This window comes from Euphorbia lathyris, chromosome 4 (genome assembly GCF_963576675.1).
Source record: "Euphorbia lathyris chromosome 4, ddEupLath1.1, whole genome shotgun sequence".
In the NCBI taxonomy this organism is placed as follows: domain Eukaryota; kingdom Viridiplantae; phylum Streptophyta; class Magnoliopsida; order Malpighiales; family Euphorbiaceae; genus Euphorbia; species Euphorbia lathyris.
The window spans coordinates 57,329,578-57,348,331 of record NC_088913.1 but is presented as its reverse complement, the minus strand read 5'-3'; the positions used below and the strand labels follow the sequence as shown (position 1 = coordinate 57,348,331).

Below are 18,754 nucleotides of genomic sequence, written 5' to 3'. Positions count from 1 at the left end.
CCAAATATAAATCCGAATTTTCTTAAGTGTTCAACAAAGTTTGCATGAGAAAATACCAAAATCTCTTTATAAATACTTTTGCATGAAAACACCGGTTAGAATTACTTGATGAATATTTATAGATCAGACTTAAAATAAAACAACAGTGAAGATGGAATTGAATTAAAAGATATTTATTATTTTGAGTTATAAACATCTCAAGTTAACAGAGAAGAAGAAGTTTGAATGGCATTTGACTAGGTATGAGTTCCGGGTTGTCAATCCTTTACTCAACTTCGTAGGTTTGTCAGACCGTGGGTCGCTCCCAATCTAGGATCTTCTCGCTGAGTCTTCGAAATATCACCTATCGGTCGATCTACGAAGCATAAACTCGACTTGAGTAAACTAGTGATTGATAGTGTTTTGTTCTAAGCTAAGAACACTTTTATTGAACTATTCTATTGTTTACACAAAAGATAAGAGTTTGTGTAATATTGATTTTCTTTGCTTTTCGCTGGAACTCCAAGATTGAATTTGCTCAGAGCTTTTGCATGTGAAGATTCAGTTCCAAAGAACCAAATGACAGGCCTTTTATAGTGACACTTTAAGGCATCAGTCATTTTGAATTTCGAAATAACCGTTGGAGGGAAACGGCTCTGCTGTCCCTTTCGTCCTCAGTAGCCAGTGCCACGGCCAATCACAACGATGTCTTCTTTGCCATTCTGAGTTTTGATCAACAGCGCTTCAGTGCTTCACTCAAAAGCTTCAGATTGTCTCTCCATTTTTGGCAAAGAATTCAGGCCAACGCAGCAACAACTTGTCTGTTGCTTCTAAATCTTTCCTCAAATGGTTAGGCTTTGTCTACAAAGTTAACAAGCCAACTTGTGCTTTGTCTGCTTCCTACTTTGGTCTTCAAAGTCAGCAGCTTCGTAGAGAAGGCAATGGTTCTTTCTTCTGGATCCTTCTCTTTGCTGGGCTGAATCAATTCACAAGCCATGGATCCATCTTTGACTTCTTTCTTTATTCACTTTTTGCTTTTGACTTTAGCTCTTGGGCTTTGGCTTTAATTTAACTTTACACTTATATCTTTAAATCATCCAAATACTCAACAAACACATTAGTATAAAATAAATCAAAGCTTTAAATTTAATGTGTTAACAATTATGCTTAGAGATATTAATTCCAATTTATATATGTTTATCAAATCAAAATTAAGGTTGAAGTGGTGTTTCAACAGGTATAAGTAATCCTTAGACTCAAACAATCATTAATTAGTGATTCTAGATTATAGAGTGTGATGCTTTGATTTTGTGCGAGCACGATCCACTATAAGGGAGGCCATAGGTGTGTGAGAGCAGGGTTAGGTATCACATAAAGTAATTACAGGATAGTTAATAATAGATTGAGCATTCGTCACGCCTGATAAGTAGGAGATATATCCAAAGGGCCGTTCGTGGTGAATTGACTGAAATCCTTGCAAGGTGATAGAGTTAAGAGTAGAAATGGAGATTTCAGTTAACTTATCTTTCAGAGTTAATTCCACCTGGACAAGTATAACAGACTATTCGTTATATGTAACGTGACACGTTCCATGGTTATAAGAATTGTCCGAAGGATATAACTGATGAATGATCGAATTATACTAGACCTAATACGCAAAGGTAAACGTCAGTAGTCAACCTAGCTTATTGCACTGGGGGAATGTCTAAGGTTCTACTAGTAACAGCTCGCGAAGTCATTCCGTTATATATAAGTTCAAATTAAGCAGGTTGAATTAATTCCAATAAATATATACGACTAGTAGCAATAAGAACCTAATGGGTCGCACATGAGACTTGGAACTGGGGGACGAAATTGTAATTTAGAGGGACTGATCTATATGGGCCGAAATTTATATATTAATGGGACTAAATAATTTAATTAATAATTGTAATTGGATTATGATTGTAAATTAAATTATATGATTATGTGATAATGTTAATTAGAAGTTTTAATGTGATTATAACTCTAATTAACTATCCTTGATATGAATTAATATCTAATTGGATTAGAATTATTATCTAATTATATTACGATATGATTAAGATAATAATAAGTATTTATTTAATTATCTAATTAGTAATCCTATTCCGAATTGGATTCTAATTAATTAATTAAACTAATACAACTAGGATTAGGAATTGAGAAGTCTATAAATACAGTAAAACCTGTATAAATTAATACTCGATAAATTAATAAACTCTTTAAAATAATAATTTCTTCTGGTCCCGACTTGGACCAGTTCAAAAAATAATCAATTTTAATAAATTAATAAGATAATAATTTTCTAGAACAACCCTTTATAAATACATTGTATTATTACCTCTATAAATTAATAATTTCTCAAATATATATATACGAAATATATATATATATATATATATATATATATACTTAGAATAATTTAGCAAAAATATGAATCTATAGTATTTTGTTTTTTCTTGAAATTTAAATCTAGTTGAATTTCATCTCTAACTATTCTCAGTGCATTCAAAAGTTCAGGCGTATCCTTGTCAAATTGTAACAAAACATTGTAAAGAGTTGATGATGCTATAATCACTTCCTTTCTTGTAACTGGTTTCAAAGGTACCGAATCATCCTCAGTTTCATCCTCAATTGAATTTTGCTTAACGCTCGACACAATTTCTTCTAAACTTGAGCATTCATTGTTTTCACCTGGATAATCCAATATTTGATTGACATCCATTGGATTGCGGTAACCATGCTGAACAATCATCCCCTCAAGTTCATGAATGTCTTCAGTGGTTGCTTCCTCTAAATTCGTTGTGACAGATTCATAAGTCTATTTTGGTATGATTTGAAACAGCATTCCATATAAATTTATATAGTAATTCATTAACTATGATACATTGAATATTTTTAACATAAATACAATCAACTTCCAAGTTCAATTAACTTATATAATGCACATTTAATCTTATTTGTTCATTGATTTTAGACAAAACTTTATTTAAATTAGTAATTTAAACTTTATTTTTAAAAAAATTTAAAATCACTCTATAAATTAATAATTATTAATTTATCGATTAATTAATAACTCTCTAAATTAATAAAATTCCATGATCCCAAGAGGTTTTACTGTAGACCTCTCACCTTTGCATATTTCGGCCAACACATATTTGGAGGCTAGAAATTCTTACGAAATCATTCCGTCTAAATTACTCTTTCTTTTACTCTCTCTTTGATCTCGTGTGATTCCTTTAGAGGCAATCAATTTAGATTGTTATTCATTGGTTGGTTACTAATCGTTTTCTTTTCTGTTGTCTTTGTTGTTCGTGATATACAGATTAAGAGTTGTGGGCACTTCGTTTGCAACAGTAGATTGAACTTCAGAAAGGTACACTTGCTTTATCCCTCTTTGTATGGAATAACGATTAACGAATCTTAGGAAAAGAGAAATAGATAAAAAAAATTATAATTCCGTTACGCCTAGACTTGTCTATTTTCCTTCAAAACCTTCCCTTCTCACATTCATTAACCTTGAAGCCTTTATTGGTCTTCTGAATTGAAATAAAAGCATTTGACATAAATTTCAGGTTTAAAGGTTTAAAGGAGACTAACCTTCCCACAAGCTTCTTTTTGGATTCGGTGATGTTCTCGTTCTTTCTCTCTTCCACTTCCACAACAAAATCTTCATCCTTTGTTAGCTTTCATTTCTCCCACATCCTCTCAATACCAGCCTAACCCATCACTAATTTTACCTATAAAATCGCTTGGCGAAAACGACACGGCAAAAAAACCTAATTGAACGCAGCCACTCAATAGACGGGAACCTCATGAAGGGCGATGATGGTACACCAACTTAATTAAATCAAAACTAGTGGGAACAATTAAAAAAACTCATGGGAGCAAGTAATAAACTTTTATATTTAATTAAAGTAAGCATTTTCCAACTACATAGATGAGATGAAATATAGATATTGCTAGATCCCATACAACAATTACTTATAAAAAAACAATTCAATAAATAGTAAAAGAAAACCTCCAACACTATGTTTTATATGTATAGATATAGTTTAAATATATGAAAAGGTTTTGGAAAAAGTTGTATTATATATTTTTCGAGCCCGCTAACGGACGTTCCGGGTGCTAGATAAGAAATATATTTTATTATTTTTTAAATAACACATATTAAATGGTTTGTATTGGAAAATGTAATTTATTATTTTTTTTATAACACACATTAAATGGTTTGTATTGGAAAATGTATTTTCTTATTTTTTTTTATATAACACACATTAAATGGCTCGTGTTGGAAAATGTTACTATTATATAAAAAATGGAAAATTACAAAATTGGGTCAAATGGGAGACCCATTTATATTTTTAACCCACTTACTCAACCTACTACATATCTAGACTGTTTTTGTGTGACTTTCCCATAATACCCTCAATATGTTTGCAATTTTATGGTGCGGTTGTCTCTCTCCCGTCTGACTTCGCGAATCGATGATTTCGCGAAGTCTACGAATCTAATGTTTGGTTTAGTTGATGATTTTAATTTGCATATGCGAGATCTGGACGTGTTTTTAACATTATCAAAATTTACAATAAAATTGCCACAATAAACTCCTAACAAACAATTTTAAAACGAACGTGACGAATCTTGATGGAAATTTCTCATTGTATTGGAAGTTCAGACCTTTTGGGATGGACGTATCACATGGTACACAACAAGATTGCCACAATAAACTCCTAACAAATCACTTCAAAATGAATATAACAAATCTTGAAGTGGAAGTCCATGCCTTTGGGATGGATGTCTATTATGGCACCCCAGTACGTCGCCTTCTAGAAATGGATGTTATGTATTCAACCACCTTCAGAAAAATTTAATCGTGTTACGCAGGGAAAACGATAATTTTACTTCGCGAATCGATGATTTCGTGAAGTCTGCGAGTGAAAAACCATGAACTTTTCTACTCGCAGACTTAGCGAAATCATCGATTCGCGAAGTAGATCGTCACGTTTCAGGCTCTGTGAATTGCTGGAAAAAACGCAGAGAAAACAGTAGATACTTACATTTTTCGACAATAACCATATAATAAACTGGAAAAAACGATGAAAATAACGTAGAATAACGATTTCTTTGAACCGCACAAGAAGAAAGAAACCAAGAGACGAGCAGAAACAGGAACATGAAGAACCATGGCGTCGTTTTCTAGCAATAGGAAGATGAAGAATCAAGATATGAAGAGAGGAAGAAGAGAAAGACATGATGACGAAGAGAAATGGTGCAGATTTCACGAAATATAAAGGAAGATCAAAGGTCTGGGAGAGCAACCTTTCGCGTAAGGAAACTGTTCACGTAAGAGGCAAGAGGAAAGACTATGGGTATTATGAGAAAGTCACACAAAAACAGTCTAGATATGTAGTACGTTGAATAAGTGAGTTAAAAATGTAAATGAATTCCTATTTGACCTAATTTTATAATTTTTCCTATAAAAATAGTAAAATATATTTATTATCAAACGTCTCGAACGTGGATTAGCTTTTACCATATTATTTTTAAAAATAATATGTTTATATTATTAATTTTAATTATTCATACGTTTAAAGACGAATTCGTGATGGCACCTCTTAAATTAATTCCGATGATTATTTGACTTATTTCAAATAAATGAATAAGTGAAAGGTGGAATTGACAATGGAAGAGGGTAGAAAAGTAAATTGGAAACTATATCTTTTTTTTTTGAAAGAATTGGAAACTGTACTTATTTAAACGGTACTACTCTCAATCATTTTCATCTGCGCTCCGATAATGGCATCCAAGGGCAAGGAGGTCGACACCGGCGGCAAGCTTAAGCGCGGTGATGCTCACGATATCGACATGTCCGGAAGTGGTCGGAAGAGGAAAAACCGTGAGGTTCTTCAGTTTTTCGAAGATGCCGCTGAGGTCGACGAGGACGAGAGTGACTACAGTGATTTTGATGATGAAGGTATGATAACATGATTTTTGGTTCTGCATTTTGATTTATGTGCGAGTTCCTAACTGTTTATGCTGATTAAAACTGTAATCTGTTTGAAGATTTTCTCAGGCTTTTTTTTTTTCAAATTCAATGTTTAGGGTTTTGAGTGAAATGCGATTGTCATTCCACACGGTATAGTATGTTTCATTTACACAATTTGGCTTTGATGAGAGTTTTCTAGGTATCAAGATGAGAGAGATTGTAATGAAGTTCGGCAATGCATGTCGTTCTTTTGATTTTTCTGGGGGAATTGGAGTCAAATTGTCTTAGATTCTCATTTCGTGTAAGTTTTTTTTTTTCTTTTTTTTTTTGTAATTTGTTTAAGGCTTTAAGTTGAGCCTAAGTAAGATGAATATTTGGAGTGTAAGTTTAGTGGCCATAGGAATGGAGAGGCCCTTTGTCAAGGGCTCGGATTGCTTCCGTTATTTAGGGTCAGATGGAGAAGTGGATGGAGATGTTGCTCATATGATTAAATTCAAACACACAGAGTGCTGGACAGTGAAATACTGTCACATTCATAAGATGTGTGGTCACCCGAGAAAGTATCCAGGTGTGTAATGAAATAATTAGGACAAAAGTAGGGGTTAGGACAAAAGTAGGGGTTACATCGACAATGGTGAGCAGTAGGGGAAGACCTAAACAAACTTGGAAGAGGGTGATTGAGAGTGATATGAGTTTATTGGGGATTGAGGAAAATATGGTAGTGGATAGGACGGAGTGGAGGGAGAGAAGAATTTATGTCGCAAACGCCACTTGATTTCACGGTTCATGTCATTTCGGGACTAAGGCTTTGTTGTTGTTGTTGTTGTTGTTTAAGGCTCTTTAAGGAGTTTTTTAGGTGAATTAAATGTTTGCTTTTGCATACTTGATTTTAGCTTTTTTTGAACTGTTTTAATGATGAAATGTGTGTGTGTGTTGGGAGGGGGTATCTAGGTACTTCTGCGATAGCAGATGACTGAAATTATAGATTTAGTGTAGCAATTAGGGGCATAGTATTTTTTAACCATATTTGTTATGCTTCAGCTTGTTTCATCACTTTATAATAGCATGCTAGTTTTTATTTTTGTTGCCGGAGCTTTGTTATCCGGAGGCATTTGAATTAATTTTTAGAGGAAGCATGAGAAAGATGGGAACAATTTGGGGTTCTCAGATGATTGAGGTTTAATGGAAATTTGAAATTTCTCGTTTTTTTCTTATGGGATGTGAACATTTGAGTTAAATAGATTATTGAAATACCGCTTAGTCCAGCATAGCTTCTTTATCTTTTCCACTCGTTCCCCTGGTATATCTGTCATTTTACCTTTTGTATTAGAATGCAAACTCTCATCTGTGGTTGTGGGCATCTTGAGTTTATGAAACTGTGATCTTTGAACATAATTAAGTCACATATACAATATGCTATTATCATATTTCCAGACATTTGAAGTTAGGTATTCTTCAATGCACCAAGTGCTTAAATCATACAATAATTCGGTTTTCAGTTAAATCATGCATAAAGTTAGGTATACAATATGCTATTATCATATTATCCTACACTTGTTTTCTTCAGGGTGCACTCACATGTTCAAATTTAAGTTTGTCATGTTATTATACTTTATAAAAGATCAATTGTTCAAATTTAAGTTTGTCATGTTATTATACTTTATGGTCTATAAAAGATCAATTGTTGACTAGGAGATTATATTCTAAGTAATTACAAAAAATAATTAAAATCCAATAGGTTACTACCAAAGTTGATTGTCTTATATTCACATTTTCATGCATGTAATTGTATATATATGAGCTATGGCATGTTTTTCAATAATGTGAAGGGTCCTAGTCTGATTTTTTCGTAATTTATAAATTTTTTTATAACCAGAAAGTGGATGATCTCCTGCTGTCAAATGACAGCTAGCTCTACTATACTGATATATTTATGGTTACTGGCTACTGTGTTGTGCATAATTATTTGAAGCCACCTCTCATGTAACTGTTGCTTTTTCTTGAAGATGCTTGGAACATTTGATTCAATTATTGGAGTATTAGATTCAACTTTCTGATCAGGATTTGGTTACTTTTCTGTGATCTATCTGTGCGTCTCTGTGTTTGTGGCTAAGAGATGGGGGTTTCCGAACCTGAATTAGATTTGATGTGTAAATTCATGATGGTGGTGGTGGCTTATATGTTATTGATTTTCATCCTTTGATTTCTGATTCTTGCATAAGGTGGTCTCCTCTGACCTTTTCTGTTGTCAAAACAATCTAATTCAATGTTGCATCAGCGACTTTCGTTGGTGAATATTCCTTTTACTAAAATTAAACTTCAAATATTGTGAAGAGTATGACATCGAGTTGAAAGTCAAGAAAGAACCAGTGAAGACACAAGACCTCCCATTTATTCCAAAAGAGGAGGTGATAGATGAGGAAGAATTTGATAAGATGATGGAAGAGCGTTACAGGACGGGGTCTAGTTTTGTTAGATATCCTGAAGATGCTTATGAGGATAAATCAGTGGAAACAACTTCCATATTCCCCTCCACTAAGATTCCAACTATCTGGAAGGTCAAGTGCATGGTATGCTATCCAGTTACAGCTGTGGTTGAATATGGGATTGAATTACTTAACCCTTCTTGATCTTCGCCTATTCTTAACGCTATGTTCATCTGAAAAATTTCTGGTTGTAGGTTGGACGTGAGAGGCATTCAGCTTTCTGCCTTATGCAGAAGTTTGCTGACTTGAAATCTCTAGGCACCAAACTTCAGATAATTTCTTCATTTGCCTTTGACCATGTAAAGGGTTTTGTTTATATTGAAGCTGACAAGCAATGTGATATAATTGAGGTAATTATGCTATTCAATAATGGAGAGAAGCTTCCCATTTTATTGCTAAAAGGGTTATAAAATGTATTCCTTTTTTGTTTTTCATTATCTGATCATTTCTAATCACAGGCTTGTAAAGGGCTTTGTGGCATATATTCTACTAGAACATCACAAGTTCCAAAAAGTGAAGTCTGTTATTTGCTCTCTGTTCGAAGTAAATCTAATGTAATTAGTGAGGGCATGTGGGCCCGTGTCAAGAATGGAAAATATAAGGGGGATCTTGCACAGGTATGGAATGCTGTTTGGCTGACTTAGTTGTGTTAAAGTATATTCTACAACTTCAATACTTTGTTCTGCATCTGTTTTGTTTCAGATTGTTGGTGTAAATGATGCACGGAAAAAAGCAACTGTTAAGCTGATTCCTAGGATTGATCTGCAAATGATGGCAAAAAAATATGTATGCTTCTCTTACTGCATGGCAAAAATTTGTAATGCTGGATTGTTTATTTGAACTAAAAGATTCTTTTATTATCTGGAAATATGAAATTCTTGATTTTTTCCCCTGAACTGTGATGATCTGATAAATTTTGCTGGTACTTTTCTTCATGTTACGTGCATTAGAGTTCATCTCGGATGTAACTATATATTGTTGAAGTTGTACAAAGTTAATCTAAATATTAAAGGCATAAAGGATTATCTAGCCCCTGTGGTATCCACAATTTTGTCATTTGCCCCATGTAGTATCATTTGGTAACATTTGTCCATGTGGTATTCCCACAGGTGACATTTAACCCATTTTGGATGAAAATTTGTTCGATTTGTTAATTCTTCTTACATGACACAACTTTTGACATGTACACATGACAATTGTTTTAATTATTATTTTCCATATAGACTTTATATGTGGATAAATAAGAAAAAATCAATTCCTTATTTATCCACATATTAAATCTATTTGGAAAAAATAATTAAAACAATTGGCACGTATTCATGTCACTTGTTAAAAAATTGTGTCATGCGTAAAATTTAACAAATCGGAAATTTCATCCAAAAAGAGTCAAATGTCACCTATGGGAATACTTCCGGGGGCAAATGTTTCCAAATGATATCACATGGGCCAAATGACAAAATTTTGGATACCATAGCACAGGGGCCAAATAACCAAATAGAGCTTTAATCCAATATTAAACAATCTGATGGAATGGATGAGTTGTTAATTTTGTAAAAGCAAATATTGTTTGTGGGCCTGTTCATGGTATATATTCATGAAATGAACTTATGCGGCATGTTTTATGAAATGAATTTTAACTGATAATACAGCACATGGGTGAAAATATCAATGAGGAATCATGATTGATAAAATTTCGAGGCTTATCATGTAGAATTTTTTGTTGATCAATCGCAAGTAGTCGAGATTATTTGCAATGCTGATATATATATATTTTCCTATTTGCTTAACATGTTGACTCAGCTTTTGAGAGTCAAAAAACTATCAATGAGCACGTAATAGCTAACATAAACATCACCTTGGCCTTTGAATGTCCATGTTGAACAAAGATGGTTTTTATGTAAGTTACTTCCAGTTGCAATTTGTGCTGTGTTTGAAGAAAAGCGTACTTTCATGAAAGTTAATGTATTAGTTTCAATTTTCAAAACATGTTGACTCAGCTTTTGATAGACAAACAACTATCAATGGGCACATGATATCTAAGATAAACATCCTCTTGGCCTTTGAATATCCTTGTTGAACAAAGATGATTTTTATGTGAAGTTACTTGACTAGTTGCAATTTATGCAGTGTTCGAAGAAAAGCGCACTTCTGTGAGAGTTAATGTATAAGTTTCAAACTTACATACTTGTGTTGTGATGTTAAGGAATTAATATATTGTTATTGTGTATCATGTGGCCATCTAAAGTTGGCAGCTATCACTAAGTTTTCTCTACCAAGTTGCAATATCTGTATGTGTTGTCTACATGACAAATATTTCCTTCTAATAGTTGATTAAAAGCTGTGCTCCCTTACTGCGTCCATCTCAATTTTTCTTAGGGTGGTGGAGTTTCAATGAAAAATGCTGCCACACCTGCTCCAAGATTAATCAGCTCAAGTGAATTAGAGTAATATGCTCGTCTTCAGATATTTTCTTAATTTTTGTTTATGTTTATCTTACATATTTTCATCTGTTTAGGGAGTTCCGGCCTCTTGTTCAATATAGACGCGACCGTGATACTGGCCTAATGTTCGAGGTTCTTGATGGCCTGATGCTGAAGGATGGATTTCTTTACAAAAAAGTTTCTGTAGACTCGTTGAACTGCAGTGGTGTTATGCCATCAGAAGAGGAGCTGTTGAAGTTTCAACCATCTGAGAATAATGATGCTGATAATTCTGAGTGGCTTGGCCAGCTTTATGGGTCACCAAAGAAAAAACGGTTTGGTAGTGATAAAGGTGGAGAGAAAGGAGAGAGTTCATCGGGGTCTGGTATGCAGAATGCCTTTGAATTATATGATCTTGTGTGTGTTGGGTAAGTCCTACGCAATTTGGGATCCTGTATCAGCTGATTATATGTGCTAGTCTCCCTTACATTAACATTATTTGCCATTGCAGCCGCAAAGGTTTTGGTCTTATTATTGGCATGGAAAAGGATGATCATTATAAGGTGTGAAGCGTACTTGACTCACTATGAAGCCACTTTATGTAACCCGATTATCATCTGCTTTCACGTTACTTCATCTTTAGATATGCTATTGAGCATTTTAACTTTATCTGCTTTTAGATTCTAAAAGATGGACCGGAGATGCCAATCGTGACAACTGTTGCACGCCGTGAGATAAAAACTGGACCCTCTGATATGAAATTTAGTGCTTTTGATCACCACTCAAAAACTATATCAGTCAATGATACAATCAGGGTGTTGGAAGGTTCATTAAAGGTTGGTTCTGGATGTATATCTATTTGGTTATGTGTTGTGGACATGGTGGTGAAATTGCTGTATCATTGACTGAGTCGGTCTTACATGTTTCTATCCTTTGCAGGATCGACAAGGAATTGTTAAGCATATATACAGAGGAATAATTTTTATATATGACCAGAATGAGACGGAAAATTGTGGTTATTTTTGTTGCAAGTCTCAAATGTGCGAGAAAACCAACATCTCTGGTGATGTGTGCAACGAAAAGGTCATCAAGTTTTAAATTACTTGTGGGGCTTGCCTCTTTGCAGTATTGGGTTTTAATGTTTCGATTCTTATGATTGATATACATTTCCTCATTTCAGGGTGGTGAATCTGGCTTCTCTGGCTTTGAAGATAACCCTTCATCTCCAAAGTCCCCTCTATCACCTAAAAAACCGTGGCAAATGGGGGAAACTAGTCGGGATTGTATGTCTCAATGTTGCAATGATGCTTTCAGCTTCAATTCTCCTGTAATTTTCTTCCTACTGATTTTATCATTCAATCGCAGTCAACCAAGGGGATAAGGAGGGTACGTTCTCCATTGGTCAGACCTTGAGGATTCGAATAGGACCTCTGAAGGGGTACCTTTGCCGTGTTTTGGCTATACGATATTCTGAAGCAACTGTGAAGCTTGATTCTCAGCATAAAGTTCTCACAGGTTTTCTTTTCCAGTGTACTTTTTGGTTCTATTTACTATTCCTGTATAGGTTTCGTAACATTTCTGGGTCTTTGTGTTCCTGCAGTTAAGTTCGAGCATCTGTCTGAGGTTCGTGGGAGGAACACTGCTCTGCCTTCGAGGTATATATTTCAGACTGCAAGTTTGCTTTTCAGTGTGTTTTGCATGTATGATTTCCCTAGCTGTCACAGGCCTGTTAACTAATTGGTTTTCTTCTTGAAGTGAGGATCCAGGGTCCAGTTCTTTCAAACCTTTTGATATACTTGGAGCTGAAGGTGGTTCTGCAGGTGAGAATTCTTTTAATTCTTAAAATAGAGAATATTATATTAGGACCAGCACATGTGCTGTCAGTCTTCACACGGTACATGTGGGACACAAATTTTTGGTCCCACCTCCATTGAAAGGACTAGTGCATGTGTGCTTTCTTACTCTGTAATTTCTCCTTGGAGCATGAAGTACTTAAGGAACAGAGTTCTATTGACGTTTATTGCTTACATATCAAAATGATGTAGAAACTCTACAAATCTGCAGTTCTTTTCCTGATTTGAGTTTTGGTCAATTAACATCTGATTTTATTAGTCTCTTTCTATTTTCCTTTTCACAAAAGCATGTATCGTTTTGTAGGTGGGACGGATGGAGTAGGAACGTCAACTGATGGTGATAGGTGGAACACTGGAGGTGCCAACACTGAAAGGTAAATTCTTGTCAACATATTGTCATGGAACCATTTTAACCAACAGCTCAAGCTAATAGTTAAGGCCCAATCATAGATCTTATATTAATCTCTGACACACCCCCACACGCAAATGCCCCTTGGGCTTGCAGCGTGCACAACACAGGCCCATATTAGTGAGGTTGCCAGGACTCAAATCCTCGACCGTTTGGTCCAAGAGGCTCTGATACCATGTCATGGAACCGTTTTAACCAACAGCTCAAGCTAACAATATTATTGCCCTTTCCCTAATATATTCTTACGTTAATGAAGTGATTTAATGAATAGAGTATTTAATTCATTTGATATTAGTAATTTCAAACCTTTATAGATAGGGGCATAGTTGTTAAAGGAGCGCCTCGAGCAAGGCTCAAGGTCTTGAGCCTTGAACCTTGAAATTGAGGCGCTGTACAAAAGGCTCTCGGCTTTCGCGCCTTGGAGCCTGGAGCCTGGTGCGCCTGGCAGTTTTACTTAGTTTTTTTTTTAATTTAGTAGCATTAGTTATAGTCAGGTACTTGTGTTTTTTTGGTTTATGCTTGACTAGTAAAAGAATATATATTTTTATTTTATTTTATTCGCCTCGTGTTTCTAAGGCACGCCTCGCCTTGCACCTTGAACCTAGACTCCAGGACGCCCTTGGCGCCTTAGTGCGCCTGTCTTATGGAAGTTTTAATAGAGAACAGTTACATGCATTTTGTTGAAGCTGTTTGGTTTCTAATAGATAGATGACCGTCTTATGGAAATCTTAATAGAGAACAATGAATTTTAGGAAGTTCTATTATAAGTGTGATTTGTATTGGGGTTTTTACTGGTGAAAGTTGTGGCCTTGTTGGCATGCAATTACATGCATTTTGTTGTAGCTGTTTGGTTTCTAATAGATAGATGTCCGCCTTATGGAAATTTTAATAGAGAACAGAACAGTGAATTTTAGGAAGTTCTATTATAAGTGTGATTTGCATTGGTGTTTTGACCGGTGGAAGTCGTGGCCTTGTTGGCGTGCAGTTAAAGTAGTTAAATACCTATGCACAGTGGTGTTCATATTTTGATTTTTGGAATTTGCATTTGAACCAAGTCTATTATATTGAATTATAACTATCCTATTGAATACCAGGTTCCTTGTGATTCCTTTTGACAAGTGTTTCTCATGTGACTTGCATTACATAGTCTTCATTGTACTGCAAATATATGGCTCTTTCTTTTTGTCATCTTGTCCATTTTATCTCTAATCTGATGTTTTTGGCACTTAATTGCAGTGCCTCGTGGCCTAGCTTCTCTTCCTCAGGCTTCAAGGTATTGCTTGTGAATTTTCATAAATCGTTTTTTTCTTGTAGCGCTGCTGCTGCTGTAATCATAGTGATCTCTTTTTGTGATTTTTGCACAGCTTCAACCTGATTCCAATGGTACAAAGGAAGGTACATGTTCAAGTTATTCTTTTTGGAAGTAAACATGCTTTTGGCAATGATGTACATATATTTAATGTTGATGCAGAGGATTCTTCTTGGGGGAGAAAGGAAACTTCAAGTCAGAACACATCTTGGGGGGCAACGGCAGCCAATGAAAACGTTGTTGCTAATACTGAGAGCGAAGACTGTTGGAACAAAGCTGCCACTAACATAGGGTCCAGCAGTGGTGGATCTGGAGGGTGGGGTAAACCTAAACTTGATTCTGGAAGTCCGTCAAATGGTGCTGTAGAAGCTTGGGACAAAGGAAAAACTGTTTCTGAAAATCCATCCAAAAGTTGGGGAAGTGTGGCTGCAGGTGATGTAAAATCAGGTTCATGGGATAAAAGTGCAAATACTGGTGAGAATAACTGGAATAAAGTTAGTGATTGGAGTCAACAGAAATCTGAAAATAAAGCCGATGCTTGGGGAAGTACAGAAGCCCAAAATAAAGGTACTGCTCAAGGTGATTCTTGGGGTAAAGCTATTATGGAAGACCATTCAAGCGGAGGCAATTTAGGCTGGAAAAGCTTAGATTCTGCAGCTAAGAAACCTACTGAAAGTTGGGGTAATACAGGAGGTAGTTGGGCCCAACCAGAAGCAGCAAATACTGAAGCTGCTGATGGCTGGACAAAAGCCAAAGTTGATGGTACAAGTCAAGTTGCAGATTGGGGTAAGCAAGATGGCGGCTCCAAGCAAGAGGGAGGAGAGTCTGGTTGGAATAAACAAGATGGAGGCTCCAACCAAGAGGCATCTTGGGGTAAACCAGAGGGAGGGTCTAGTTGGAATAAACAAGATGGAGGCTCCTCTTGGGGCAAAAAAGAAGGGTCTGCTTGGAATAAACAAGACGGAGGATCTTTTAATAATCAGGATCGAGATCAAGAGCATGGCTGGAATAAGGGCTTTGATGGAGGTCGTGGGTCAGGTGGGAGAAGGGGAAGAGGAGGCAGACATCAATTTGGCAGAGGTAGATCGTCTGGGGAGAGTCAGTCTTCAGGTTGGAGTGGAGGAGCTGAAGGAAATAGTCTTACTGGTGATGAGACAGCTTCAAGAAAACCACCTAGTTGGAGCAATGATCAAACTGGTGATTGGGGTAAACCCAAGGGCTCTGAGGAAAATAAAGAAGGTTGGAAGAAACCAAATTCATCTTGGGAGGATAATGCAGAAGGTGCTAAGCAAACTTCTGATGGAGGGTTAGCAAAGGGATGGAACTCTGGATCAGGTGATTCAGGTGGAAATGCAGGCTCGTCTTGGGGAAAAAAGAGCGACTGGACCTCTGGATCAAATGCTGCAGATGGAATTCAGGATTCTGGTTGGGGCAAGAAAACCAATTCGAATTCTGAATTGAGCGATGCAAATCAGAGTTCTGGGTGGAGCAAGAAAGGCAACTGGAACTCTGGATCTAGTGATGCAAACCAAGACAATAATGGGTGGGGAAAAAAAAGCAGTTGGAACCAGGATTCTTCTGTAGCCAGTGGTGACGATCAAACTGAAAATTCTGGTGGCGGTAGGGGTTGGAGGGGTGGTTTTGGAGGCAGAGGAGGCTCAGACAGAGGGGGTTATAGAGGTAGAGGGGAAAGAGGAGGCTTTGGAGGGCGAAATGGGTCTGATGGAGGAGGCTATAGGGGTAGAGGTAGATCTGATCGAGGGGGATTCACGGGTAGAGGAAATTCGGAGAGAGGAGGTTATGGTGGTAGAGGTAGAGGTAGATCAGATAGAGGAGGATATGGTGGTCGCGGAAGGAGGGATCAGAATAGTAGTTGGGGTAACAATAATGATTCGGGTGACAATGCTTCTGACTGGAAGAGTGGAGGAAATAATAATAATGAAGGATGGAGTAGCGGAGGAGGGTGGAGTAGTGGTGGAGGCAGTTGGAACAAAGGAGATGCTGAAAAGGGTCAAGTGCAGGGTTGGAGTTCTGGAAGTGGGGCTGGTGGTTGGAGTAGCCAAAGTTCGGGGTTGAATCAATCATCAAAGGGGGGAGATGGTGAGACTGGTGGTTGGAACAAGGGAACTGGTTCAGATGGCGAAGCTGGTAAGAAGCAAGGAGGATGGAGCACAGGAGGTGGTTCAGGCGATGGAGGCAAGTCTTGGAATGAATCGGGTGGTGGCCAATCATCTAACTGGAATTCATCGAAGGAGGCAAAAGAGGGAACTGATGCTGGAGAACCAAATCCATGGTCGTTTCTCTAAGTTGTTGTGAAGGCAAAAGCAGCAAAAGTATGGTAATTAATCCACAGATTCGACTCTGAATTTCATGGAGTTGTATATATAGTTCTATTTACCGTTTTGTGTGTTGAAAACTCGCCTCTTTTCGTTCCTTGGAGATTTTGAATCCTGTTACTTTGTGCAGAGCTCATATCTGAGCATACAGGCCTAGGAGTAAGTTTATGGTCAGAATGATGGTGCTTTTGATAAGTGTTTTTCATGCTTATGCTTATTTTATGGTTTTTGGAAGATATCTTAAATTTCGAAATGGAATGTGGTCAATATTTGCTTGCTTGAAGGTAACTTTTTATTATTATATCTGCAAATCTATTAATAAGAAAGTCTTGAATGTGCACTCATGGCCAGTTTCATAAACTTAAGCGGAAATACAAAATAAAATAAAGGAGAATGATAGATGTGTTTAGAGTGGAAACATGTTGTGGCATCTAGATGTAGAGAGTTAATTGCACAACTTGATAATGGTTATTCCAAAGAATAGAATAGCAAAGAATAGAATATAATATTCCTTGTTGGAATATATATTCCTTAAAAATAAGGCTTTAGCATTATTTAGCTCCTGACCTATTCAAAATTATGTCATTCGGCCCCTAACCTATTAATTGGTTACATTTTTTTTTTTGGTTACAATGGAAAGAAAAACAAAACAAACAAAGGAAGGCCACGCTAGGTAGCAATTAACTGGGTGAGATTTGAGTCAAGGTGTGCACCCTAATCGGGAAGTTGAATGCATTAGACGCTAGCTGATCGGCGCAGCGATTCCGGTCCTTGAAAACATGCTTCAGGTGGGCCACTTCAAACTCCTCCATCAGACGCTGGATGCAACGAATTAGCGCCCGCAAGGGGTGATGGATGGGGCAAGCATTCAGAACAAAGTTCACTACTTCAGCGCAATCTGATTCAATCTCGATCTTACGGCACCCGTGAGCTTTGGCTATCCTCAGCCCTAAGATAAGCCCCCAAAGCTCGGCCTCGAACGACGACCCTCTGCCAACGTTGTGGACAAACCCAATCCCCCACCCGTCGTTGATGTCCCTAATCAGCCCACCTGAGGCAATTAAATTCGAGTCCCTCTTACAGGAACCGTCAGTGTTGAGCTTCGAAAAACCATCTGGAGGTTTAGACCAATATAACCATTTTTTCACTTTAGCGGGTATGCCTTTACTCTCGCTGATGTTGTCCTAACACCGCTCATTCTCATTGACACGATGCTGGATAATTCTTTCTCTCACGTTCGGCGGAACAAAATCCGTTTGAAAGAGAGCTTTATTCCGCCAATCCCACATAGCAGCCGAAGTGGTAAAAAACGTTAGTGCAGTCCCGGAGAACATGAACCAAACTTTCCGCGCTAGTCCTGCAGCGGGAGCACATGTCCGATTCCGTCAAGTGGCGCCGGTGACGCTCCATATTGGTAAGCAATCTGTCGTGAATGCACAGCCAAGCAAACACACGATTTCTGTTAAACGCTTTAACCTTCCACAGCTGAGCCCCGGTTATCATTCTCCAGTAAAAAGCTGAAAGTCGCTTTGCACGAGAAGTTGCCATTCGGAGCACTTCGCCATCTTAGCATATCCCCAATGTTTGTGTTCCGAGAAGAGATGATCACATGAAGTCTGAGGAGGATGCTCTCGTCAAAATATTGCTCGAGGATGTCCCATTTCCACCCCGAGTTTTCATCAATGAAGTCCGCGACCTTCCACTTCGAGATTCCTTCCTGCACTTGCTGAATAGCCCAGTCTCTGAGCTTAATATCGTCAAGCCAGATATCATCCCAAAAGGATATTCGAATCCCATTCCCAATGCTCCAGGAGAGACCGGCTAGAAAATCGTCAAAGGTGCCATATAGGCTGCGCAAAATGAAGGAAATATTCTTCCTAATTTTGGTTTGGCCACCAAAAATGGTATCCTGCTTATACTTAAGGAGTTTCATCAAGAAGATCATGTTGGAA

At 37.1% G+C, this 18,754-nt stretch overlaps 1 protein-coding gene across 1 annotated transcript; it reads left to right on the top strand.

The window, feature by feature from the left end:
* Window positions 1-5,765: 5,765 nt before the first annotated feature.
* Window positions 5,766-17,085, top strand: LOC136227323 (protein RNA-directed DNA methylation 3). The gene is made up of 18 exons (XM_066015966.1): window positions 5,766-5,977; window positions 8,324-8,559; window positions 8,670-8,825; window positions 8,934-9,092; window positions 9,178-9,261; window positions 10,852-10,919; window positions 10,991-11,323; window positions 11,407-11,458; window positions 11,576-11,731; window positions 11,835-11,978; window positions 12,076-12,178; window positions 12,261-12,410; window positions 12,496-12,550; window positions 12,651-12,715; window positions 13,053-13,122; window positions 14,394-14,430; window positions 14,522-14,552; window positions 14,629-17,085. Exons 1-18 carry the CDS (start codon window positions 5,800-5,802, stop codon window positions 16,770-16,772), a joined length of 4,221 nt encoding a protein of 1,406 aa, XP_065872038.1. The 5' UTR covers window positions 5,766-5,799; the 3' UTR covers window positions 16,773-17,085.
* Window positions 17,086-18,754: the final 1,669 nt, after the last annotated feature.